The 26061-nt window shown below is 39.0% G+C and overlaps 1 protein-coding gene across 10 annotated transcripts in view; it reads right to left on the bottom strand.

The window, feature by feature from the left end:
* The window catches only part of TNRC6B (trinucleotide repeat containing adaptor 6B), a 261883-nt gene that overhangs the window by 133633 nt on the left and 102189 nt on the right, over positions 1–26061 (bottom strand). For 9 of the 10 annotated variants that reach the window (XM_045083823.1, XM_045083814.1, XM_045083818.1 and 6 more), the window contains one exon: positions 25225–25292. In XM_045083823.1, the coding sequence (XP_044939758.1) occupies positions 25225–25292 (68 nt within the window). Of the gene's footprint in view, positions 1–5169; positions 7687–25224; positions 25293–26061 lie in introns of those variants that run through there. The other variant, XM_045083817.1, reaches the window with a different exon arrangement.

Here is a 26061-nt window from a genome sequence, read left to right on the forward strand (position 1 = left end):
GACAGAGAGAGATCACAAGTAGACGGAGAGGCAGGCAGAGAGAGAGAGAGGGAAGCAGGCTCCCTGCCGAGCAGAGAGCCCGATGCGGGCCTCGATCCCAGGACCCTGAGATCATGACCTGAGCCGAAGGCAGCGGCTTAACCCACTGAGCCACCCAGGCGCCCTGACCTAAGTTTTTATCTGTCTTTTGAATCAAAACTATTAAGTTTCATTAAATAAACAGAATTTACAGGTATAGGCTCAGAATAATCACAACGAAGGAGAAAACACTGTATTTTATGTTCTCCCTGGTAAACTTGGGACCAACTCATCTGAAACTGTTGAGAACCTTTTGATGCAAAACGCAGAATGTATGAAAAGCAGCCAAACAAATGTGGCTACATCACAGAGGCAGAGCCTGCAGGAAACTGGAGAGCCTGAAGAGACGACATCAGACCCCAGGAATGCAGGTAGGGACTTTTTAATAAAAATAAATGGCTCAGCACTACTCCTGTCCTTATCCAGCCTGAAGCTCAGAGCACACGATTCATGATCCCGTGAGCCAGGAGAAAGAATGGAGGCATCTGTGGGGCCAAAAAACTCTTTCTGGTTTATTTAACAAAGAGAGACAGAGCAAAGGGGAAGGAAATACTTACTAAGCAAGGCAGCTAGGTGCCGGCTCTTACATACATTTCCTTTACGGTTCACAGCAGTGTATTATCCCCATTTTACCGATGAAGAAATGGGGACTTACGGTCACATAGCTGGTCCTGGGGACCTTACACTCCAGTCTAACGCCAACCTGTTAAGCCCAGTTCTAGATGCTGGGGACTGAGCAACAAGCAAAACAAAAATCTGCTCTCGGGAAAGGGTATGGTTTTGTGGGGAGTGATGCATCATACACAAATAATGTAATTTCAGATAGTGACACAATTAAGGGATATTAAAACAGTAGAAGTGAGGAATGTGGCAGAGTAAGGAGGGAGGCAAGTTAGGTTGCAAAGTTTGCAGGGCTCATTTAAAAGAGAATTCTGAGGAGATACTTTTGCATGGCCAAAGGAAATGGAGAATAAAGTGATTATCTGTCCAACCTTCAATGGAAATCTCTGGAACTACCAGAAGCAAACATTACCATTCATTTCCTGATTCTCAGCAGAGACTAGGAGATGAAAGGAGCTACAGTGTTATCCTAGTCCTAACCCAAAGCGATCGGTTAGATAGTCATCAGATGGTGAGTATTTCCACACAAACCAAGGGGTAGTTCAGGGCGAAGGGCTGACCAAATTAATTCTTACACTTACAACAGTGACAACACCTACAACAGTACCCGACACATGCCACGGCGTTAATAAATGAGAGCTGAACGACTATACGAAGGAAGAAGGAAAGAAAATGTTAAAATGTCACTGTCATGGCTTAAATCCCTTTTCAGGCCAAGCGGCTTCAGTTCACCCCAGCCCACTCCACCACCAGACTCCACCACAAGAAGAGCGTGAGAGAAGGTGACTGGTGTAAATCCACAAACAAAACTGTACGAGGAAACAATCAGCATATGCTTCCCCCTCCCCAACCAAAGATGTCAGAAACCCCACCTTTAAATCACAAGTTACACTTAGTGAAAGTCTAATAATCCAAATGATGACCAAAAATGAGTAATTACTTAGCTGTTTTAAATAAGGGCTCTCTTAATGCAGGTGTTCTGGATACTTCTGTGTCAGGTACCTGCTCTCACTACCGCACCCGCAGCACCAAGCTATGATGGCCTCGTTATCTGATGATCTTCCTTGCTAGATTGGTACTTCTTGAGGGCAGGAACAAGGTCCATTCATCTGTATTGCCTCAGGGCCTTACCCAGTTTAAACTGGACATGGTTATGCTAAGAACCATGGTTATGCTAAGAACCACGATTATGCTAATGTAGAAAAATTAAATTTCTCCAAAACGTTCCAGACATGGGGTATAGGGTTAGGGTGAGGCCTACCCACTGCCACTGTGATCTGCGGAGCCTTCTCTGAAGGCCTCACCATCACACATCACTCTGTGAGCATCTCTTGCACAGGTGATGAACTGGAAAAGCCTTAGAAGTCTCTGCTTCAGTTTTTAGAAGTTTGTTTTTGAAGGACGGCGGTAGTGGTGACAAAGAACAAATGGCTGTTCAAAGCTGAATGAGAGTTGAGTTTGCCACTAAATATCAAAGATGCTGACGCTTCCTTTCTGGAACCCGGATGGAAGGACAGACACAGTGTAAGAACAAGATACCACTTCTGATAGGTTAGCACTACCAATTTTTGTGATGTTTCAGTAGATCTTAATAATGAATCTATGACACTTCTTTCAGAGACAGAGCAGTGTTGTGAATAATGACATTACTATAGGATCACCAGTAGAACCAGCATAAGGAGATATGGACGGTGGGGGGGCGTCCTAAGTAAGAATCACATACATTTTCTCTGGTAAGAAACTTCCTCTGCATACACTGTCTCGTTTTTAAGAACCGTAACATGCAAGTTCTAATCTCCTTGGGTTCTGCTCTTCCAACACATCAGCCATGTCACTATAAAGTTTTTTAAGCTTCATTTCGCCCTATCAACAGAAAGAAAGCTTCGACAAAAGGCACAAATTAAACACTATCCATCTGCACGCTTGATTTCTTATTCATTTTTTTTTTGCTTCCGAATGACCACAGTTTCGGTGTGCCATCAGGATTGGCTCTGCAGGAACTTAGATCCAAAATGGCAGCTGAGCTTCTGAAACTCACCAGAGCCATAACGCTTAACATACGTGAAACCAGGTCTTATGTATATCACTTTTCAACCTGTCTAGGAGATAAGAATATTTATAAAAACATTTCAGAGATTCAGATGGCATTCTGCTCACGTTCGTTCGATCATCTTCCTCCTTGCGGGAGAACAGGCACCCTGCTTTTGGTTCCTCGGTCCCACAAACTGAATTAACCTGCTATTCACATGTTTACACAGTCCACAAAAGCAAGCTAATGGCAAAACATGGAAACACTCTCCTCCTCTAAGGCCAACTTAGGAAATGGGTGTAAAATGAATCATCTAACAGGTAAAGCCCCAAATAAGCGCTTTCGTTTTCAGAAAAAATAACAATAATGAGAGCTTTAATTTTCTTGAGGTCCACCACAAAGCAACACTCTTTATCACTATGGTAATTTCTATGTCTTTTCCTTTAAATTCAAGCTGCAAAGAAATTTTTTAAGAGAAATTTGTTCCAGATACCTCTTTAATAGAATGTTTCCAAACCCCTCTTACACAAAAGCTGAACTTATATCACCAAAAGATGTACGCTGAATTTAAACTGTCACTTCTCTACTTATTTCCATTACTAATATAATAACATTAATTCTAAAAAAACAATAAAATACTTGCTCTTTAGAGATGGAGAACTTTAATTATCTTTATGTATTCAAATGCAGAGTCTTTTTGTTAAATTAGCGTGAAAGTCCCTTCATCTACACACAATTGGCCCAAAGAAACAGGCCATTTTCAGCACAAGGGGCCAATCCATTTGAACAGTGAATAAAGCTTTTGAAAGCACTACACACCCTCTTCCAGACTGTCAAATTTTCAAAACGGGCCAGCATTTCTTCCATTTTTTTTTTTTAACACTTGCAGGACCAACAAGCATCTTATAATTAGATTAATTAAAAAGGAAACAAAAACACTGCTCCCTTCTGATCAAAATTATTCCATTTTGCTTAATTAGCTTTAATCCAAGTCTACATATTTAATGATGGGGATATGACAATTCCATCCATTTGCATATTTTAAATGCCTTTCTAAACTATACTTTGTAACAGATTTAGAAGAACAGTCTCTTTCTCATGCCAGTATGCCACGCATAAATCAGGAGGATACAAATTAGGAAAAAAAAGAAAAAAGAAAAGAAAACAAGGGAGAGCCAGGGATGTGCTGAGGGGGTGGGGTAATTTACTCAGGGGTGGGGGCAATTTCCCCGCCACATCACAAACTACGATCCTTTCAGCCCACCAGACGAGAGAAGCATTACATCACACTCTTACAATGATAGGGGGAGGTGGCTCTGAGAAAGCAAGTTTTCAGCTTTCTTCCCTCCCTGCTCCTAGGCTTTCTAGAATCCTGTACTGGGAGTAATGGAATTTAACTTGAGGGCACCGCACGGTTTCGGGGGTAACTAACATACACATCCATACAGCTACCTATTTATGTGACCCTAAATGACCACTTCAACAATGGATACCTGACCCAAACAGGCAAACACAACACACACACACACACACACACACACACACGCTGAATTTGCACTGAAAAGCCCAGTTCGTCTGTGTAAAATTAAACAAAAATGTTAACCCGTGAGAAATGGAAGAGGCCAGTCTACCGGGAGAAGCTGATAAAGAATTCATTTCTAATGGGGTGAATAGCTGTTTAGATCTTTAACACACCATGTTTACAAGACAGTCCTACCATTTGGTTCAAACCACGATCAAAATAAAAGCGCATCTGGCTGCACATTTGAGAACACACACACAGACCCAGTGCAAATGAGCGCGCGCAGCGAAGACAGGGGTGATCCACACATTGCTTGGGAGGTTTTCAAGCAGGGGAATCTACAAACCCCAAACCTCCTGGTGTTCACTCGCCCCCAGCCTGATGTTTAAAATGTATCAGGTCTTATTTTAGGTTCTACATCTCTCTAGGAAGGATGGCCTAGCTTTAAGGGAGAAGGAAAAAAAAAAAAAGGCTTTCCCGTGGTAGTGCTTGCCCTCCCAGATCCTTTGTCGGCCTTAGCAGCCGAAAGAATGCAAACCCATTTATATTTATGCAAATTTTTGCAGCAGATTTAAGGGGGCAGGGAGAGGTCTGTGTTTTTTAAAAACCTCTTTCTAAATATCAAATTTCCAGTTATTCGCAGTTTCATTTATTTGCAAGAAGAAATGAGGATGAAAATCTGTATATAATTAAAAGTGCAATTAAATCACTTCAAAATTTAAATATTCTACGAAGGCTTTTCCATTTCTAAAATGCCGAACCAAAAGTACATCACGGGTCTGATTTACACAGATTCACGAAATGTCTGAAGCCAGTCTCCATGCTAGACAAATGTCCATTTGCAACACCACTAGTGAAAACGGTTAGACAAGATCCATATAAATCAATTGGTTTAAAAAAATTGAAAATATTTACCAACCTCATAAAGTGCAGCAGTGCTTAAATCCAGCAAATTGAGGCATACAAGGTAGAAATGGAAATGAAAAAAGGTCCAAAAAATGATTTCTTTTTGTCTATCTGTTTTTTTGTATTTTAAATATTCAGAAACCAGCAGAGACTCTGTCGGCCATTTTGGCTTGAACTAACTCTCTCTCACTCACTCTCCCTCTTGCTCTCTCTCTCCCCCTCTGTCTCTAAAGGAAGCAGCTTTTTGTGACCTTCAAATAGAGGCGGATCATGTGACTTCGGGTAGGTTTGTCAATCAGGAAAGGGGAGGGAGCTGGGGTTGAAACTGCCTTAAAGGGAAAGCAGCCCTTTTCCACTCACTTTCATTTGTGAAAGGCTGTTATCTCATACTCTCCGCCTACACACACTGAATGTGAAAGTGGCAACAGCATAAGGGTAACAGATGAATAAAATATAAAAACCTTTATTGGTTTATAGAAATATGCTCAGTTGCTAACGATTCTTGCAGATCCTAGAGCTTGGCTTCCTTGCTACAGTTATTCTCTAGTTGTTTGGGCAAGCATGGGCTGGCAAACTGCTCTTTAAAAGGGGGCTTAAACAATGCTTTAGCCAAACAAGAGACTAGTTTTTAAAGATTAAGGCGAAATACAGGGCACAACTGATCTCTGACAAGCTCCTCAAACGCACGGGAGAAGACTAAAAGGAAACGCACCCAAGTACAAACGGAAACTGGCAATTCAGAGAGGTTAAGTGACTAATCTCAAATCACACAGCGAGACAGAAGCAGAACAGGGACCGGTCTCCCAACTGAAGTTCACATGTATTCTTTTGGGTGTATGTGTGTTAGATACCTCCTCCCCCAGTCCCCGCCAAAAAATCGATGCTGCAGCTTTAGAGAGCTGACTTCCTCTAGGATAGGGAAGATTCCAGGCCTGTTTAATCCCCTCTCCCACCTGAGGAAGGAGCTCTGCAGCTGACAAGAGTAAGGATGAAATTTAAAACCTACCTACTTTCCCTATCATACCCGGTCCCTTCTGGCTACATGCACTCTTGATTTAAAAGCACCTAAGAAAGCCAGACTGGGTTTGCGTCTCTTGCCCTGGGGCCAACAGGCTGTGCAAACTTAGTTAGGCAAATCCCTTCACCTCCCCACGCTCAGTTTTCAGACTGGAATGTAAAGACTGGACCTTACTAGATGGTATCTTTGGTTCCTTTCCGCTCAAAAACACTGCACTTGGCTTCTTTCTTTTAGCAGTTCTGTTCATCTTATCCTTGCCATCTCGAAAGTAAGTCATTACTCCAGGAATGCCTTCTTGACCCTCTTGGTGGAGACTAGGCCTTCCTATCCAACACTCCCATGACATCCTTCACGGCTTCTTTGTAACATTGGTCAGAATCACCATTTATTGTTTGCGTAAAAATTTCCCTATTGTTGCTCTTCCTACGGTGTGTATAAGGACAAACACCACATCTTCCCTCACTGCTACCTGAGGCCCCATGCAGTAGGTGAATGAATGAATGAATGAATGACCTGGACTTCCATTCAGAAGTGCCGGGCAAGAGGAGATTCGCCACCCAAATAGAACGGAAGTCACAGCGTTTCCAGGAACTCACAGCGTTTCCAGGAACTCCCCTCCATCTATCTGTTCGAAGGACTGCTTTGGAAATAAAGCAACTACGCGACAGAGAGCAGGCAAAAGTGCCCCGCGACTCAAAACTCCATCCATCTCCAAAAACCAAGAACACTGGGATCCCCAGTGTGAGTTCCCAAATGAACAAGGCTGACCAGTGTAACCTGACACGCCATCCGGCAGGGAACCTGTGGAGTCTGCAAGCCCAGCCTTCCTCGAAAAGGAACCTATGATTCCTTCCTAAATCCCACACGTTTGTCATCCTGGCTTTTGGGTCTCGTCTTCCTATAGACTTCCTCCCTTGCTTTTTCCATTCTGACGGAAGAACAGGAAAGGAGCTGTTTCAGGATAGGCGGAGCCAATGCCTCAATGATCTGGCTGGCATAAAAGGCTTCCACTGTCTTCTCGCCGACCAGCCCGGAGTAGGGCAAGAGCCAGGACCTAGACTGACAATTGAGTTGTAAGCAAAAGCAGGAAACTCCTTGGATGGAAATTTTGAATATTTAGTCTATTTTTATCCTTCCAATACCTTCCAGATGAGTTACGGAAAGCTTACTTATGTGGCGCATGCGCCCCATGTTCAAACGCATGGAGACTGTACAGCTGCCTTGTTTTAATTTGGGATAGACATGGTTTCCTTATAATTTTGCTAAGTTTCCATTTCCCAATGCAGAATATTATTGTATAAATATATGTATGTGTGTATGTGTCACCTTAAAAGTGCTAAACAAGCTGCATGAAAGGCCAGAAAACATAACCACGTTTAGAAACAAAATACTAATTCTATTTTCAAAGAATAGGATCAATGTTTCCTTCAACTTCTAGAGAGCTTTGTTTTGTGAGATACCTCTAACCTTATAGCAATTAGTTCACTTGCTCATCTGAAGGAATAGCTGAAATAGGGGCGCCTGGGTGGCTCAGTGGGTTAAAGCCTCTGCCTTCGGCTCAGGTCATGATGTCAGGGTCCTGGGATCGAGCCCCGCATCGGGCTCTCTGCTCAGCAGGGAGCCTGCCCTCCCACAACCTGCCTCTCTGCCTACTTGTGATCTCTGTCTGTCAAATAAATAAATAAAATCTAAAAAAAAAAAAAAAGAAAAGAAAAGAAATAGCTGAAATAAACCCATTACTTTCACTGTATTTCCAGACATTTTGGACTTCGTGATATATTTGCTGTACTTTTTCATATTGACCATAAGACAGTGTTTTTAAACTGTACTATCTATTATAATATGAGGATACAAAGTAACAAAAAAGTTTCACTTTTTTTTAAAGGTTTTATTCATTTATTCATAAGAGACAAGAGAGAGGCAAAGAGCAGGGAGCCCAATGGGGGACCCAATCCCAGGACTGGGATCATGACCCGAATCAAAGGCAGATGCTCAACTGAGTCCCCAGGTGCCCCCAAAGTTTACTTTTTTAAACAAATAACCCAAAACTTAGACACTCATATGTGTGTTATCTTTCAAAGTTGGCCCCTTGGTGACAATATACTGAAATATTTTTACTAGGAAACAAGATGAAAAAATAATGAACTGGGGCACCTGGGTGGCTCACGTGGTTAAGCGCTTGACTCTTGGTATCAGCTCAGGTCATGATCTCGGGGTCATGAGATCAAACAGGAGCCTGTTTAAGATTCTCCCTCTCCCTCTGCCCCTCCCCCCAAACCAAAATAAATAGGGATGCCTGGGTGGCTCAGTCAGTTAAGTGTCTGTCTTTAGCTTAGGTCATGATCCTGGGGTCCTGGGATCGAACTCTACATCAGGCTCCTTGCTCAGAGGGGAGCCTACTTCTCTCTCTGGCTGCCACTCCCCCTGCTTGTGTGCTCTCTCTCTCATTCTGACAAATAAATAAATAAATAAATAAATAAATAAAATCTTTAATAAAAGAAAGAAAGAGAACTGAACATTTAACTCAACAATCTAGAAAACAAGTAACAAACCAAAAAGAAATTTATAATGATAAAAGCATAAACATAAAGCAAAATCAAAGAAGAGTAGACTAATCAAACTAACACCTTTTTTGCTCTAAAAAATATAGGTATATAATCCTTTGGAAAATCTCATCAATTGGGCAGCTGGGTGGCTCAGTCGGTTAAGCATCTGCCTTCAGCTCAGTTTATGATCTTAGGGTCCTGGGATCAAGTCCCGCATCAGGACTCTACTACTCAGCAAGGGGTCTGCTTCTCCCTCTCCCTCTGCCCCCAACTCATGTTCTCTCTCACTCTCTAAAATAAATAAAATCTTAAAAAAAAAAAAAAAGGAAAATCTGATCAAATTTTAAAAAAGGAAGAGGGAAGTCATAAATTAACATTAGGGCTCAGAAAGAGGGCATTATAACTACAGATCTGGAGAGTATTTTTTTTTTATTGTTATTTATTTATTTATTTATTTGACAGAGCAAGATCACAAGTAGACAGAGAGGCAGGCAAAGAGAGAGAGAGAGAAGCAGGCTCCCTGCTGAGCAGAAAGCCCAATGCGGGACTCGATCCCAGAACCCTGAGATCATGACCTGAGCTGAAGGCAGCAGCTTAACTCACTGAGTCACCCAGGTGCCCCTGGAGAGTAATTTTTTTTTTTTAAGATTTATTTTTTTTTAGAGAGAGGAGCATGAGCATGAGCAGGGGGAGGGGCAGAGAGAGGGCAATACAGAAGCAGACTCCCTGTTGAGTGTGGAGTCTGACACAGGGCTCAATCTCACAACCCCAAGATCATGACCTGAGCTGAAATCAAGGGTCAGATGCTTAACCAACTGAGCCACCCAGGTACCCTGGAGAATATTTTTTAAATTTTAAGAGAATTATACATTACTTCACATCAATAAACTTGAAGAGTAAATAAAATAGAGGGAAAATAAAGAATAATCAAGGAAAATAGAAATTACTAAAATCAATTCAAGAAAAATTATGAAAATAACAACAAAAACCCACAGCAGAAATCTGTAAGGTATTCCAAGAAGTAGCCACTAAAACTACATCAGGCACAAATGGTTTTCTGGGTGAATTCTACCAAACTTCTATCAGATAATTTCCATGTCATCCCTACTATTCCCAAACTTATGGAGACAACAGGGAAAGCTTCCTAATTTCTTCTTTGTGGCTAACATATTTCTGATATCCATCTGAACTGAGATGGTACAAAAAATAAAACTATAGATCAATCTTCACTTGCGAAGACAAATATAAAAATCCTAAGTAAAATATCAACAAATAGAATTCGGCAGTTTTAAAAGAACAGTTCCAGGGCGCCTGGGTGGCTCAGTGGGTTAAGCCGCTGCCTTTGGCTCAGGTCATGATCTCAGGGTCCTGGGATCGAGTACCGCATCGGGCTCTCTGTTCAGCAGGGAGCCTGCTTCCCTCTCTCTCTCTCTGCCTGCCTCTCCGACTACTTGTGATTTCTCTCTGTCAAATAAATAAATAAAATCTTAAAAAAAAAAAAAAAAAAAAAGAACAGTTCCTTATGACCACGCAGGGTATATACCAACAATACAAGGATGGTTAAATTACAAAATCTATTAACATAACTTCACTTGTTCAACAAGTATGTGCTCAATGCTTTCTGTGTGCCTGAGTCCATGCTAGTTGAGTTAGTGAACCGTACCAGAAAGGTTCTTGTCCATGTGCAGCCAACATCCTTGCAGGAGAAGGAAATCACTGATAAGGAAATGAAGTGTTTGATGGCATACAGAATAACTAAGGGAGGTTCACTTTAGATAAGGTGGTTAGGGAAGGCTTATCTCAGGCTGGACATTTAAACTGAGTTCAAAAGCAACCTGCTAGCTTAAAAGAACAAGAGGGATGATCAGGAGGCTAGAACATGTGAGCAGGGGAGCAAAGTATGAGATGCATCTGAGAGTAAGAGGAGCTAGATCATTCTGGGTCTTGCAGGCCACGATAAGGATGTTCTTTTAAGAACAGTGGACAGTCGGATGCCTGGGTGGCTCAGTCAGTTGAGCCTCTGGCTCAGGTCATGGTCTCAGGGTCCTGGGATCAAGTCCCACATTGGGCTCCTTGCCCAGCCAGGAGCATGCTTATCCCTCTGTCTGCCACTACCCCCTGCTTGTGTACTCTATCTCCCTCCCTCTCTTGGACAAATAAATAAAATAAAAATATTTTTAAAAAGAAACAAAAGAAGAGTGGAAAGTCACAGAAGAATTTTAAAACAGGAGACCAAATGGCACTATTTTATCCATTACTCATTTTCTACTTAAGGACTATCGTCTACCAGCTTGTCAGGAGACTAGGAAAATATTTAGGACCTGAAAAAATATACTTCCAAGTCAAAGATACAAAAAGAAAATTATAACCACAAAAATTAATAAAGGCTTAAATGTCCTGAAATATAACCACCCAGGAATTTTTTTTTTCTTTTTCTCTTAACCCAGGGCCTCATCTCATGATCCTGAGATCAAGACCTGAGCTGGGATCAAGAGTCAGATGCTTAACTGACTGAGCCACCCAGGTGCCCCAAACCCAAGACTTTCATTCACTGTTAAATTTGGGATTTACACTTGATCTAAGCCAAAAGGCAGAGACATCTGAAAACAATTCTCACTTTACAAAAATTCCTAAAAATGCTAACTGTTAAAAAAATCTCAGGTAATTATAAATTAAGTTAGTTATTTGTAGCCAAAGAACTTCAGTAGCAAAATTATTAATATCCTTTAAACACATGATAGCAAAAATAAATAAAACCACAAGTTTAATATGGAACCTGGGTACCTTTTACTGGATATCCTATAAAGTGGGGCAAAGTCTCCAAACCCTCCCTAAGTACGCATTTCAAGGACCCATGGAGGTCTTACCACCACTTTAGGAGAGACAGGATCAGATTAATGTTTTGAAAGGCTCATCCTGCTCGTACATGGAGAATACACTCTACAAGATCCAGAGCAGAAGCAGAGAGACAAACTGGCAGGCAACTGTGGCCATCTAGGTGAGGGAGTGACCAAGTAGAGGGGGGAGAGGTGGGGAATATATTTAGAAGGTACAAGTGAGTCTATCATCAGATTAGTAGTTGTTGTTAAGAATAATAGCTGTGACCATGAAATAAAGTAAGGCCAATCAACTCTTTCAAAAATAAGACTTCAAATTCTGGACCTACCATTCATTCATACAGTCAAGAAACTTTTTGGTTTTTGTGCAAATTTTAAAGTGTCCACCACACATTATATACTGTGCTAGAACGAGGCCCTGGGGGATACAAAGATGACTTTTAACACCCTCAAGGACAGAAACATAGTTAAAATACAGTATGGCAGGGGTGCCTGGATGGCTCTTCAGTTAAGCGTCTGACTCGTGATTTCAGCTCAGGTCATGATCTCAGGGTTGTGAGACCGAGCCTGGTGTTGGGCTCCGCACTAGGCGTGGTGCCTACTTAAGATTCTCCCTCTCCCTCTCACCTGCCCCCTTAAAAAACAGCGCGGTAAGTGCCATAAATAAAGAACAGAGACACAAGATAGTTATGCCGCAGGAATACAAAGAACTAAGTGCTGGGAGAGTCACAGAAGATTTCACAGGGGATATGAGATTATGAACAGAGTCTAAAAAATGAGTAGGAGTTTGCCATGGAGAGAACATAGAAAAGGTAAAGACTTTTCTAAGTTTATCAACTTCCAGTACTATCAAATGCTGGCAACAACGAAGGCTGACAAGAAACAATACAAATTTAAGAGCTAACTTTTTCAGGATTCTTAAATCCCAACAAAATGAGAAGGTGGATATAGTAGCCAAAGCTTCTAGCTGGAAAACAGAATGTTAGCATTTATACTCTTACTACATTTAGAAATTAGAATGCTAGCAGACCTAATTTTAGGGAACATTAAAAAAAATTCTCGAATTCTTTAGAACCAAAACTCCAAGATCAAATTTGCATTTAGAGGAAGAATTCCTTGATACTGAGGGTTGAGGCTGCTGTCCTCTGTGCTTCTGGCTCCCTGTGCACATGTCTAGGGTAGCAGCTTCATGCCCTGTTGCTGTTGTCACCCATTCATTTTGTACTTCTTCTAAACTCTGAGCTTCTTAAGCACAGACTATGTGGCTACACTACACTTCTGTGTAGTACACAGAAGGAATTCAGTTCGTATTTGCCGGATGAAGGACCAAACGAATTAGCAAAGGAATAAATGAACAGTACAAATCTAAGTATTTACAGGGTGCAAAAGAAGACGATACTTAAAAACCTCTAATTGGTTGGGGGCGCCTGGGTGGCTCAGTTGTTAAGCATCTGCCTTTGGCTCAAGTCAAGATCCTAGGACCCTGGGATCCAGCTCCACAGGGCTCCCTGCTCAGCGGGAAGCCTGCTTCTCCCTCTCCCACCCCCCATCCTTGTGTTCTCTCTCTCACTGTGTATCTCCCTGTCAAATAAATAAAATCTTAAAACAAGAGAAAACAAAAAACCTCTAATTGAAAGAAGATAAAACATGTACACAGGATAGTCAACCAGAAAGTACAAAATAAACTGTTAACTGTATGGCTTGCCTAAGAGACACAGGAGTTTGAAAACAGAGGCTCTCCCGAAGCCCTTCAAGGGGTCCTGGCACTGTGCCCAAATGATCTCCCTGCTTTTTTCTGTTGCAGTGTGTTTTTGTCTTCTTCTTTAATTGTGGTAAAATACACCTGTTATGAAATTTACCATCTTAACCAGTTGTATGGTTCAGTAGCATTAAGCATATTCATGTTGCTGTGAAACAGATCTCCCGATCTCTAGAGCTATTTTATCTTGCAAATCTGAAATTCTATACCCATTAACCAACTTCCCTTCTTCCTCTCCTCTGGTCCTTTGTAACCACTATTTTATTTTCTATTTATATAAATTTGACTACTTTAGATACCTCATTTAAGTGAGACCACCCAGTATTTGTCTTTCTGGGACTGGCTTATTTCACTCAACACAGTATTCTCAAGATTCAATCCATGCTGTGTATGTGACCGGATTTCCTTCTTTTTCATGGCTAATACTCCGCAGTATGTATACGCCACCTTTTGTTTTTCAATTCATCCTCCCATGGACCCTTGGGTTGCTTCTGCCTCCTGGCTACAGATGCCTATGCAAACAGTTCAATTCTTCTGCATGTGTACCCAGAAGGCAGACTGCTGGATCATGCGGTAGTTCTATTTTTATTTTTTTGAGAAATCTTTTGTCTTCCATAGCAGTTATGTCATTTTATAATCCCAACAGCACGCAAAGGTTTCAATTTCTCCACATCTTTGCCAACACTTGCTCTTTTCTGGTTTTGGTGTTTTTGTTCTGGGTTTTGGTTTTTGGGGTTTTGTTTTTGTTTTGATAGTAGTTCCTGATATATGTGAAGTAGTATCTCATTATGGTTTTGATTTGCATTTCTTTCTTAGTGATGATGAGTGTCTTTTCATATGCTTACTGGCCATTTATATATCCTTGGAGAAATGTCTATTCAAGTCCTTTGCCCATTTTTAAATCACGTTATTTGATCTTTTGTTGTTGAGGTACAGTTCTCTACATATCCTGCATATTAATCCCTTACCAGATATACGACTTGCAGATATTTTCTCCCATTCTGTAGACTGCCTTTTCACTCTATGGACTGTGTCTTTTGATGCACAAAATTGTAAAACTTTGATGTAGTCTCATTGGTCTATTTTTGCCTATACTTTTGGTGTCACATCCAAGAAATCCCTGCCAACTCCAGTGTCATGAGGCTTTCTTCTTCTGTTTTCTTCAAAGAGTTTTATTCTGTTAGGTCTTAATCCATTTTGAGTTAATTTTTGTACATGGTATGAGACAAGGGGACATCTTCATTCTTTCACAACTGGGTAGCTAGTGCTCCCAACACCATTTGTTGGAAAGACCCTCTCCTTCATTCCCCATTGAATGGTTTTGGCACTCTTGTCAAAGATCACTTGACCTTATATGTGAATATTTATTTCTGGCTTTCTATCCTATTCCATTGTCTATTTGCCTATCACTATGCCAGTATCACACTGTTTTGATTACTGTAACTTTGTAATATATTTTGAAATTGGAAGTGTGACTACTCCAACTTTGTTCTAAATGACCAATTATTTTTATAAAGTGTGCAAAGACAAAATATTTTCATCACTTTAACCCATATTGTTAAAACCACAGTCTCTTTCCATTTCAACTTTCCCCCATCATGATTCCCTGTCAGTAGAGTTAGAGTGGGTGCAGGCATTTTAGGGATCTGTAGAAAGAAGTTAAATTGGTGATATGTTCATTTTAAGATTAGCGGAATATAGTCACATGGTTCTCAGTCACGTCTCTGTGTGTTTGAGTAATGTTAACCATCCTTGTATACAAAGATGTTACCGGGCCAACTTACTCTGCATCATGATATAAATGTGTCAGTTCAAAGAGTATTTCAAAGTAGCCAATGTACAGGAAAAAATGAAGCCTTGTAATTTAAAGGATACTTGATAGAGGTTTTTCCCAAAGTTGACAATAATCTTAAAAACTTATATAATGTTAGTAATAACAAGTTGTGAGAATGAAAGGAACTTTGCTAATCTGTCAATAAGAAAAACCATATTCTGGTCAACCTTTCTGTAATAAACAATGAATTACCTTTTTATTCTATTTTTAGAAAATATCACAGAATTGTTATATGAAAGAGCAACAAAGACTATACAGCCAAAAAATGGAGAGAAAAAAGTTTCACAGTGATGTGTTAAGCAGTGAATACAAATATTATTGCTATTTTTCTGACTTTTGTATTTGTCAACTCTTAAAAGTTGCCATTTTTGTGATTTCTTTCCTCATTGCAAATAAATGTTCTCTTCTGTACAACTTGTCTTTGAAATTAATGCTCTTAAAGAGCATTCCCACAAAACCCAGATTCAGAAAGGTCTTCTTTGCCTGAACAAAGGCATATAGAGGGGAAGGAAATGAGACGTGCATGGAAGGCCTTATGGAAAGCCACTGGATGGGTGCAGAAAGATCCTTTAATTAATTAATTAGGCAACTAATTAGTTAGATTTTTCTTTTAAAATAATCTCTATGCCCAACATGGGGCTTGAACTCATGACTCCGAGATCAAGAGTCACAAGCTCTAACCTACTGAGCCAGCAGGATCCCCAAGATCCTTTAAACAACAAAAAAAATATATGCATTGGTAGGCTAAAGGCACAAAGAAAAAGTTCAGACATGGATAGAAAGGCAACTTCTGCTAAATAAATAATAACAATTGGCTTATGGTAGAGATCCTTAAAGAACAGTCTCAAAATCAGGTCTGTTAGAATATACTCAAGAAAGCATTGGCTATAAAGTCAAACATGATATGTTATCAAATTACGTCCCTTCTGCTAATAAAAAATAAAATATTCTGGAGTTAGGATTTTTAATAACTTCACCTCAGACTTTCAAAGTGAGTATAGAACAGAGATTCTTAGCACTCAGATAACCTCATTCATTCAATATAGTATATTTATTGACATTTTCTATGGGCCATTGGCAGTGACCAAGCTGAAAAAGGTCTTTGTCCTTGCAGAGCTTAAGAGCAAAAAAGCTTAATCTGCCTGCCATGGTGTGCCTCCTCTCTACCATGTTCTTCACCTCTCCTCCAGCCCCAACTTCCAGGCACAGACATTCCCAGCAGAAGGGAAACCCAGGCCAAGTGCTCGGGGCAGAGCTTGTCTCCACACCCTCTAGTGATCGTAACATTTGGGGGAAATAAACACTAGCTTCTCTTCATGACACCCCTGGAGATTCCTGCAGCTGAACTTGTAGTTCTTTACCTGTAATTGCTATTTCAAAGATTTCAGAAACATTTTATAACTACACAATAATAACATCTAAAAAAAAAAAAAAAAAAAAAAGCCTAAGACACCAATTTCAAGGAACCAGGCAGATACATCTTGCCTTTCGAGTAATGTTTTTCCATAAAGGCAGTTAGTTTGTCCATAAGCAAAATATAAGCTAAATAATTAAGACTATTATAAAATTAGCCACAGTTTTCTAAGAACTGCATGATCTATCCTATTCATTGTTGGTTAAAGTCGCCACTCGAACCTGTAAGTAGCAGCAACCCACACAGTTTGTATCATTTTCAACTATGAAACACACAGCTCCTGAAGTTACTCTTACTGTAACTAATCCATGGACCAGACATCCAAGAAAAACCTCATGAAATACAATTCAGAACCTATTATATACGATTCTGAAACTCGGGAGAAAAATGTTTTCAGAGAATTAATTTTTTCAGTCACTTCAATGCAAATTACAAAATTTATTAGCAAGGGATAGTTTCCCAAAGACCTAATACAAAATGTTTATGGTTATGCTAAAATTCCCAGCAGCAAAAATTCCATGAGCATAACTATCATCTACTGAACCTCTTTGTGGCATTTTCAAAATACCAATTAACTTGAAAATAAAACTCATTTCCTTTCTCTTAAAAACAATCAAAGACGATTATATAGAAATCTAACTAGTCTTCTGATGTCCAGTTTACCGCTGTGTAATAATGATGGAGCTTACACAGAGTTCACTTTGGTACTTGTTAGTAAGTTTATTTCAACTTGTACATATTTCAATAGTTTAAAGAAAAAAAATGGTGAAAAACTGATGGTAGAACACAAAAATGTTAAAATAAAAACACCTCTTTCCTATGGTCAAATACCAGTTAGTGTTTTGAAGATAATTATGTATAAAATAAGTGACTTGGAAATACTTTCTTCTCTCTCTCTCTCTGTGTGTGTGTGTGTGTGTATTTATTTAGGAAATACTATAGAGCTACCCCATTTTTTTTTTTAAACAAGCACCCAAAAGAATGGTTGCGAAAGAACTCAGTATTAAATTTGGTGGTTAAACAGGAAACAATGAATATCCTAATAAAAGGAATCCTTAGTGTAGAGACTGGGGAAGAATAAACTTAAAAGTCACACTACAGTATAAAAAGAATTGGAGGAAGATAGAGCCGGAAGTTAATGAGTACCAGTAGGAGCAGAAACAAAGATAAGGTAAGGACAAGCTGTTAGAATTAATGAAAGGTCTGTATAATTAATAATTCAGAAAAATTAAAAGGGCATTTATAACTAGACATTTAAGTTGGGAGGAATGTAATTAGTAAGAAGAGAATTTAATCAAGACATCGAAGTTAAGACATTTAAAAAATAGCACCTCAAGCCCAAAGCCATATTACACCACACGAGAGTATAAAGAGCAATGTTGATTCCATAAATTACATTGTTTTCTCCGAATCAATATAAAACTATCTTCAACACTTTGATTTCCATATAGCCTCCCATGCAAACTCTGAACAGATTCTCCCTTAAAAAAGGGAAATCAAAAAAGATGGTACTCCAAGGGTGTTGAAATACAGGAACTGATATAATTAATTCTACCAATAAGCCTAAAAAGGGGATACTGTCTATGTACACATTATAAAATGAGATTTTTAAAATTTTTAATATGTATGTTTTATTTAAAATAACATAAAAATTACCAGTTCAACATAAAATCAATGTAAGTTTTATTAATTTTACATTATCTTTTATGGTACTAAGTCTTTGAAATTCCAGCTAAATTTTGTATTTAAAGTACCTTTAAATTTGGTTGCTTTTTTTGTGTATGTGGCAAAACACATCAAATCAAATTTATCATCTTAACCATTTTTAAGTGTAAAGCTCAGTAGTGTTAAGTACATTCCCACTATTTTGCAACAGATCTCTAGAACTTTTTCATCTTGTAAAACATCCATTGAACACCGATTCCCACTACTCCCTACCCAGAGACCTTGGCAATCCTCACTTTTCCACTTTCTGCTTTTAAGATTTTTTAAATCAGATACTTCATTTGAGTGGAATCACACAGCATTTGTCCTTATGTGATTGGCTTATTTTGCTTAGCCTAATGCCCTTCAGTTTCATCTATATTGTAGCATGTGACAGGATTTCCTTATTTTTCAGGCTTTGTAATATTCCATTGTGCGTATATGCCACATTTTCTTTACCCACTCATCTCTCAATGGACATTGAGGTTGCCCCACTGCTTGGCTGTTTATGAATGCTGCAATGAACATGGGTGTGCAAATATGTCTCTGAGATCCCACTTTGAGAGATTTGTTTTTAATGCTGAATTTTCATAAAATGAACCAAAAGATTCAACAAAATTCAATCAACAAAGATTTACTAGAAAAACTGAATCACTGTAGTATATTCAAGGCAAATATCTTTTGAGAATGTGAGTCTACTTAAACATGGAGATTTAAAGCTTATTCTTGTTTACAAATTAGATTTTAAGGAAGAAATTGAAAAGAAGCTAAATTCATTAATACAGTTGATTGAACATCACAAGTTTGAAGTGTGTAGGTCCACTTAAATGCAGACTTTTTTTTAGTAAGTACAATACAGTGCTGTACATGTACTTTCTCTTCCTTATGATTTTAAAACATTTTTTCTCTAACATTTTACTGTAAGAATTTAGCATAGAATGTATATAACATACAAAATACGTGTCAATTGACTGTTTATATTATCCATAAGGTTTCCAATTAACAGTAGACTACTAGTAGTTAAACTTTTGGGGAGTCAAGAGTCACCTGTGGATTTCTGACTGTGTGGGGGTCAGTGCCCCTACCTAACTCTCATGTTGTTCAAAGGTCACCTGTACACGAAAACGGATATTTGGCTGCAAATAATTTGCAACAAATAATCTGCCTTCAAACATCTAGACCATCACTTGCCTCATAAATAAAACCAAATCAGGAGCCTGTCTTGGGTGGAAACATTTTATATAAAATGAGCTTTCAAATAAGCAGAGTCAAACACAATCTATGAGCAACTATCTGCTTATGCTTTTTGAAAAGCTGTTATAGTTTTATCTTTACCCCCGTGTTAAACACATTATGTGATTAATGCTGTGTGAGTTTAATGTAGTAATTATATGGCAATAAACTTAGCTTGTTTGATTTGTTATAGTAGCTCATAAAGTAAATATCCTCAGAAAAATGATTGTATTAGATATAGTAATACTTCATAAACCTCATTAAAAAGCAACAGTATTGAAACAATATATATACACAAAGTGTTTAAAGCTATACACTCTACTTAATCTTGTTCACACATACATCAGAATCCAGTACAACTGATCTAAATATTAACAGTTTAGCACAGATATTTCTCAATATCAAAAGTCAATTATTATTTTTTTAAAAGTCAATTATTTTTTAAGAGGGTTTTCTACGTGCATAGCTACCCTAACTTGCCTGTTAAAAGAATTTAGCTCCACTGAAATAAACATCAAGAAAATAAAATAATTTTTTCAAAACTTCTGGCACCTATGGTAAAAATGTTAAATGATGAAGCAAAGAAAGTGGCATAGATCAGCTAATAAAAATAATTTTAGTCCTAATCCTTAAAAGAATTTGCTCTATGACCCTGACATTCTATTAGCCCTATATTCCATCTGCCTCCATAAATAAAATAGGCTATTCATACAAACTGAGACCAGTGAACGAGAGCCATTTTGGAAATCAATTTGGAAAAAAATTTAGATCTCTGCCTCACTTCATACACAAAAATGAGTACCAGTTCAATTAAGCTGTAAAGGGAAAGGGGCGCCTGGGTAGCTCTGTTGGTTAAGCAACTGCCTCCAGCTCAGGTCATGATCCCCGGGGGCCTGGGATTGAGCCCCGCACTGGGCTCCCTGCTCATTGGGAACTCTGCTTCTCTCCTGCCTCTGCACCCCACCCCCCATCCTGCCCTGGTTCATGCATGTGCTTTCTCTCTGAAACAAAAAATAAAATCTTTAAAAAAAAATTTTTTTTTTTAAATGTAAAGGTAAAAAGTAAAGCAAGAAAACTGAGGTATTTTATTACATTAGGGCAGGGACAACTTCTCTCAGCAAGCACAAAATATAGAAGCTACAAAGGCTGACTGATTTTATCACATAAAAATGTTTTAACTTTATAAGTATGAAAGATACTCCAATGATAAAAGATAAAAGATTGGGAGAAAATATTTAAAACATCTCAGAAGACAAAGGTTAATATCTATATCTTATGAAGGGCTCCTACAAAGCTATCAAAAGAAACAATCCAATAGAAAAATGGGAAGAATATGCAAATAAGTTATACATAAGATTCAAAAATCTATGGCCAATAACTAACAAAAGATATTCCAACTTATTAGTAAGCAGAAAGGAGCAAATTAAAACAATAAAATATTAGGGGTCCCTGGCTAGCTCAGTCGGTGGAACACATGACTTTTGATCTTGAGGTTGTGAGTTCAAACCCCATGTTGGGTGTAGAGATTACTTTAATAAAACAACAACACACATAATAAAATATAAGAGTGGCAAAAATTTCAGGATAAGTCATTTTATTGTCATCAAAGATGAGGAGAAATGGGCATTTTTATACACTATTTATGGAAGGCATCATGGGTATATAGCTTCTTTAGAAGGCAATTTGTTAATAGCTACCTTCATGCAAAAAAAAAAAAATTCTATGAACTGACAATTCCATCTCTAGAAATTTATTCCACAGAAATACACCTGTGAATAAAGATATAAGAATTAAGGATGTTCAATAAAGTATTATTTGTAATAATCAAAGAAGTAGAGACCACCAAAATATCTACTGGAGAAGAATGATTATAGTCCATCCATTCAACAAAATGTTCTGTAAATGTTTAAGAGAATGAAAGAGGCTGTGTAAGATGCCAAATTAAAAAAGCAAGTCACAGAAGAAAAATGTTGGGTAAAAAAATTCCTATTTAGGGGCGCCTGGGTGGCTCAGTGGGTTAAGCCGCTGCCTTCGGCTCAGGTCATGATCTCAGGGTCCTGGGATCGAGTCCCGCATCGGGCTCTCTGCTCAGCAGAGAGCCTGCTTCCTCCTCTCTCTCTCTCTGCCTACTTGTGATTTCTCTCTGTCAAATAAATAAATAAAATCTTTTAAAAAAAAAATTCCTATTTAGTTATTTTAAGATATACAGAAAATGGGGTGTCTGGCTGCCTCAGATGGTAGAATGTCCAACTCTTGATCTCAGGGTTGTGAGTTCCAGCCCCACGCTGGGTGTGGAGCCTACTAAATTAAAAGAATAAATAAATAAATAAATAAATAAATAAATAAATAAAATATACAGTAAGTGTTTACAAGGATTAGGAGGGGAAGATGGGTAAAAGAAGAGTCTCGCTTTTATTCCTATATCTACATTTACCATTTGAATGTTTTATGACAAACATGTACAGCTGCCCCTTAAACAACGTGTGGGCTGGGGCGCTGACTCCCCCACACAGTTGGAAACCTGCGAATTATTTCTGATTCTCCACAACTTAACTATGAATAGCCAACTGCTGACTGGAAACCTTACTGATAGCAAACTGTCAACAACTACTTTGTATGTTATATGAATTCTGTATTATATACTTACAATAAAGTATGCAAAAAAAAGTGTTTTATTGACTGATTTTTAAATATTTCATTTATTTATGTGAAGAGAGTGAGACCGCACAAGCAAAGGAGAGGCAGAGGGAGAGGGAGAAGCAACTCCTCACTGAGCAGGGAGCCAAAGGCAAATGGTTAACCGACTGAGCCACCCAGGCACCGTTTAAAACATAAAATGTTTTATTTTATTTTTTGTTTTGTTTTGAGTTTTTATTTAAATTTTAGTTAGTCAACATATATAGTGTAGGCGCACCTGGGTGGCTCAATTAGTTAAGTTTCCATCTCCTGATCTCAGAGTAGTGAGTTCAAGACTCCAACTGGGGCTCCACGCGAGGTGTGAAGCCTACTTTAAAAAAAAAACAAAAGCAAAAACAAACAAACAAGCAAAACCATAGTTCAATATTGGTTTTAAGAGTAGAATTTAGTGAAGAAAATGTTTTAAAATCATGAGGAAAAGAAAGTACATTTACAGCACTTTCCCATATTTTTCTGGCTTAGTCAGAAAAGCATGCAACTCTTGATCTTAGGGTTGTGAGTTTGAGCACTATGTTTGGTGTAGAGATTACTAAAAATAAATAAACTTTAAAAAAAATTCCATGTATAAATGGACTTGCACAATTCAAACCCGTGTTGTTCAAGAGCCAACTGTGTTATTTTTAATAATTAGGAAAAAAAAAAGAATAAGCAGGAATTTCACAAGTTATTTGGCAATGTGTACATGCCCAGGATCTAGAATGTAATATTGAGTTCCTAGATCCTACTACCCAGGATTCAATCATCCTCTGCCAACTGCAGTTCTGAGATAACGAAATCATCATCATCATCATCATCATCATCATCATCAAAAGACCACATCGCCTTTGGTCCCCACCCCCATAGAAGAGCTGGACAAGTCTATGGGAGGAGCATCTAGTGAGAAGCATCATTTCTGCTTTATCATTTCAATATATGACAGCAGATCAGGCTCAGGAAGAAAAATAAAACAAAACCAGACACAAAACAAAACAGGATTAATCTGTGAAAAGGCAGTATGAGACTCACGAAAACAAAACAAGGTAAGGACACAACACAAGTCCACGGGGCTGTTTGAAGCTCTAAAAGAAGCACCGTTTGTGTAACACAGAACTTGTGGGAGAATCTGCCCCAGGGATGCCTTCTGAATACCTAGAGAGGCTGATACAGGATAAGGGTTACTGGAGCAGGTTTTTAAAGATAAAGACTAGTTTGTTTGGGAAATGGATACTCCTGGAGAACAGAACTTTCATCTGTGTTTTAAAAATAGGCTTAATGCCATTTTCATTGCTTCCCCCACCTCCCTCTTATCCATGGGGCTTTGATCTTAACACCACTACTTTTCGGAAACACTGCTCCCAAGGTTGGCAAAGGATTTGGGTTCAGGAGATACTATAAAACACCTTAATGTCAGAAAGATCCAGGTTCAAATCCTAACTTCCATTTCAAGCTGCATTCCCATGGACAAGTTACCTACCACGACCCTGGAGTAAAATGGTACACTGTCACAAACAGAAAGAACATCAACAGCATCTAAGCAATGTACCTTATGCACAGAAAACCCTAATCAAACGGGAGGTATCATTTTTATATTATAAGACCTCTGACCGGAGTTGGGGGTTGGGGGAGTGGGCAAGAGGATGGGAGAAATGTCCGAACTGTTCCTGTAATTCCACGGGGACTCAATGTTTGGCATTCCACTTGGCTAACGATGAAATGACTCCATGAGTCCATGTAGAATATAAGTGCATTTGACAGAATACAGCAAAGTTAGGATTTATATTGTAAGCTATTTTTTTTTTTTTTTTTTAAAGATTTTATTTATTTATTTGTCAGAGAGAGAGTGAGTGAGAGCACAGGCAGACAGAGTGGAAGGAAGAGTCAGAGGGAGAAGCAGGCTCCCTGCGGAGCAAGGAGCCGGATGTGGGACTCGATCCCTGGACGCTGGGATCATGACCTGAGCCTAAGGCAGCTGCCCAACCAACTGAGCCACCCAGGCGTCCCTTGTAAGCTATTTTTAAAACTGCCTGGTTAGCAAATTAAACCAGCTGTGAAAATATCCTGGTTTCCATTCACAACAAATACAAGATAAACATTCTCCTTAATGAACCTGGCCTTGTGGCAGCACAGCATATTCTGCATAATTCATTCCTAAGGGTTTCGGAGACATCATTTTCATAAGACAGACCAAAACTAAACTATTTTCTAAGGAAAAGGAAAAGAAAAGAGAAAAAAAAAGATGAGAGAGGAGTTTCTTTCTACAGATTTTCAGTAAATTCCATGAATCGCTGTAGTTTAGGAGACTACAGTCTGAATAAAGGAAGTTCTGTCAATACTTCAGGCCAGCCTTAACTGTGCTTCCTTTAAAAGGGCATATGAAACACCAGTCTTCTCTGCAACACAATTTTTCAAGTTCTGGGGCAAAGGGAGGAGAAAAATCTGCTCATGGTCACCCAAAAGCTACTCCGAGGACTCCCAATTTCAGATTTAAAACTGATCACTCTTTGAGAAGTCAGGGGAGAGATCCTGAATTATTTAGAATGTTGGCTAAGTTATATTATTTATGATTGCCGTTCCTTTAGGGAAACAATTTGTTATTTAAACAGAGAACAGAAGTATAAATAACTAAATGAAATAGAATTTCAGGAAGTGCTATACAAATAAATTTGTACTTGGAATGCAGGGAAAGTCTATTCGTTTAGCGCACTTCATAAAGACATAGCTAAGAAAAGAATGTAACATTTTAAACTTCTTTGGAAATCAACCAGACTGAATTAGTTCAATTTGGAACATCCTGAGCCTTAAAGCCTTTGCTAAAGTGTAACACAAATTTTGATTAGCCAAGTGTGAAAAACTACAAAGCCAACTTTCCTGTCCCTCCAGTTAGTCTGTCTATGAATAGAAGCAAATGCATTACCAGCCACCAAAGCATTTGGTGAGTTCCAGTGTGCCCAATGTATGCATCCTCTGCAAACGTGCTCTCAGCATGTTTAACCAAAGTACTTCTGAAGATCTGTAATAGGACCCTTTTTAAATAAACTGTGACTCACTGTTTGCTTTCTTCACCAGGAGGTGGAGTCTTGCCATGCCCTTCCATTACAAAATCCTCCTGTTCCACCTGCAAAAGGCAAGCACCACAGGTCAGCAGTAGTCAGTAACTAAGATACAGCTCACTCAAACTTCCAGGGCCTGGCCCGTGCACAACCACATGGCCACTGCCCTCTGTTGCCTGGTCCAGAAGCCTGGGCCAGTGCCTTTCAATCCCCAGGTTTGTTCAAGGCATCTCTCCTAGTTTTGCAGAACAGAAAAGGAAGTGTGTTGACTTGGAACTCACATAACTGTAACCAAAAAAAAAATTTACATCTGGAATATAATAACAAATTGCTATGAATCAATAAGAAAAAGACAATGAACCAGAAAATTTTACAAAATAATCAAGTAGGAATTTTACTGAAGAGGATGCACAAATGAAAAGATATTCAATCTCATGTCAACCAGGAAAATGCAAATTAAAACCACCAAGAGAGGGGCGCCTGGGTGGCTCAGTGGGTTAAGCCTCTGCCTTTGGCTCAGGTCATGATCTCAGGATCCTGGGATCGAGCCCCACATCAGGCTCTCTGCTCAGCGGGGAGCCTGCTTCCCCCCTCTCTCTCTGCCTGCCTGTCTGCCTACTTGTGATCTCTGTCTGTCAAATAAATAAATAAAATCTTTAAAAAAAAAAAAAACCATCAAGAAATACCATTTCACAACTACCAGGTTGGCTAAAATTAAAAAGTTGGGCAATACCAAGTGTTGGCAAGGGGACGGAAGAACAGCAACACTCATCTACTTCCGGTGGGAAGAAAAATTGGTGCAACTGCTTTTCAAAAGTTTGCCACTATCTGGTA

The sequence above is a fragment of the Mustela putorius genome, unplaced genomic scaffold (genome assembly GCF_011764305.1).
Source record: "Mustela putorius furo isolate JIRA1106 unplaced genomic scaffold, ASM1176430v1.1 tig00000738_pilon_pilon_pilon, whole genome shotgun sequence".
In the NCBI taxonomy this organism is placed as follows: Eukaryota; Metazoa; Chordata; class Mammalia; order Carnivora; family Mustelidae; genus Mustela; species Mustela putorius.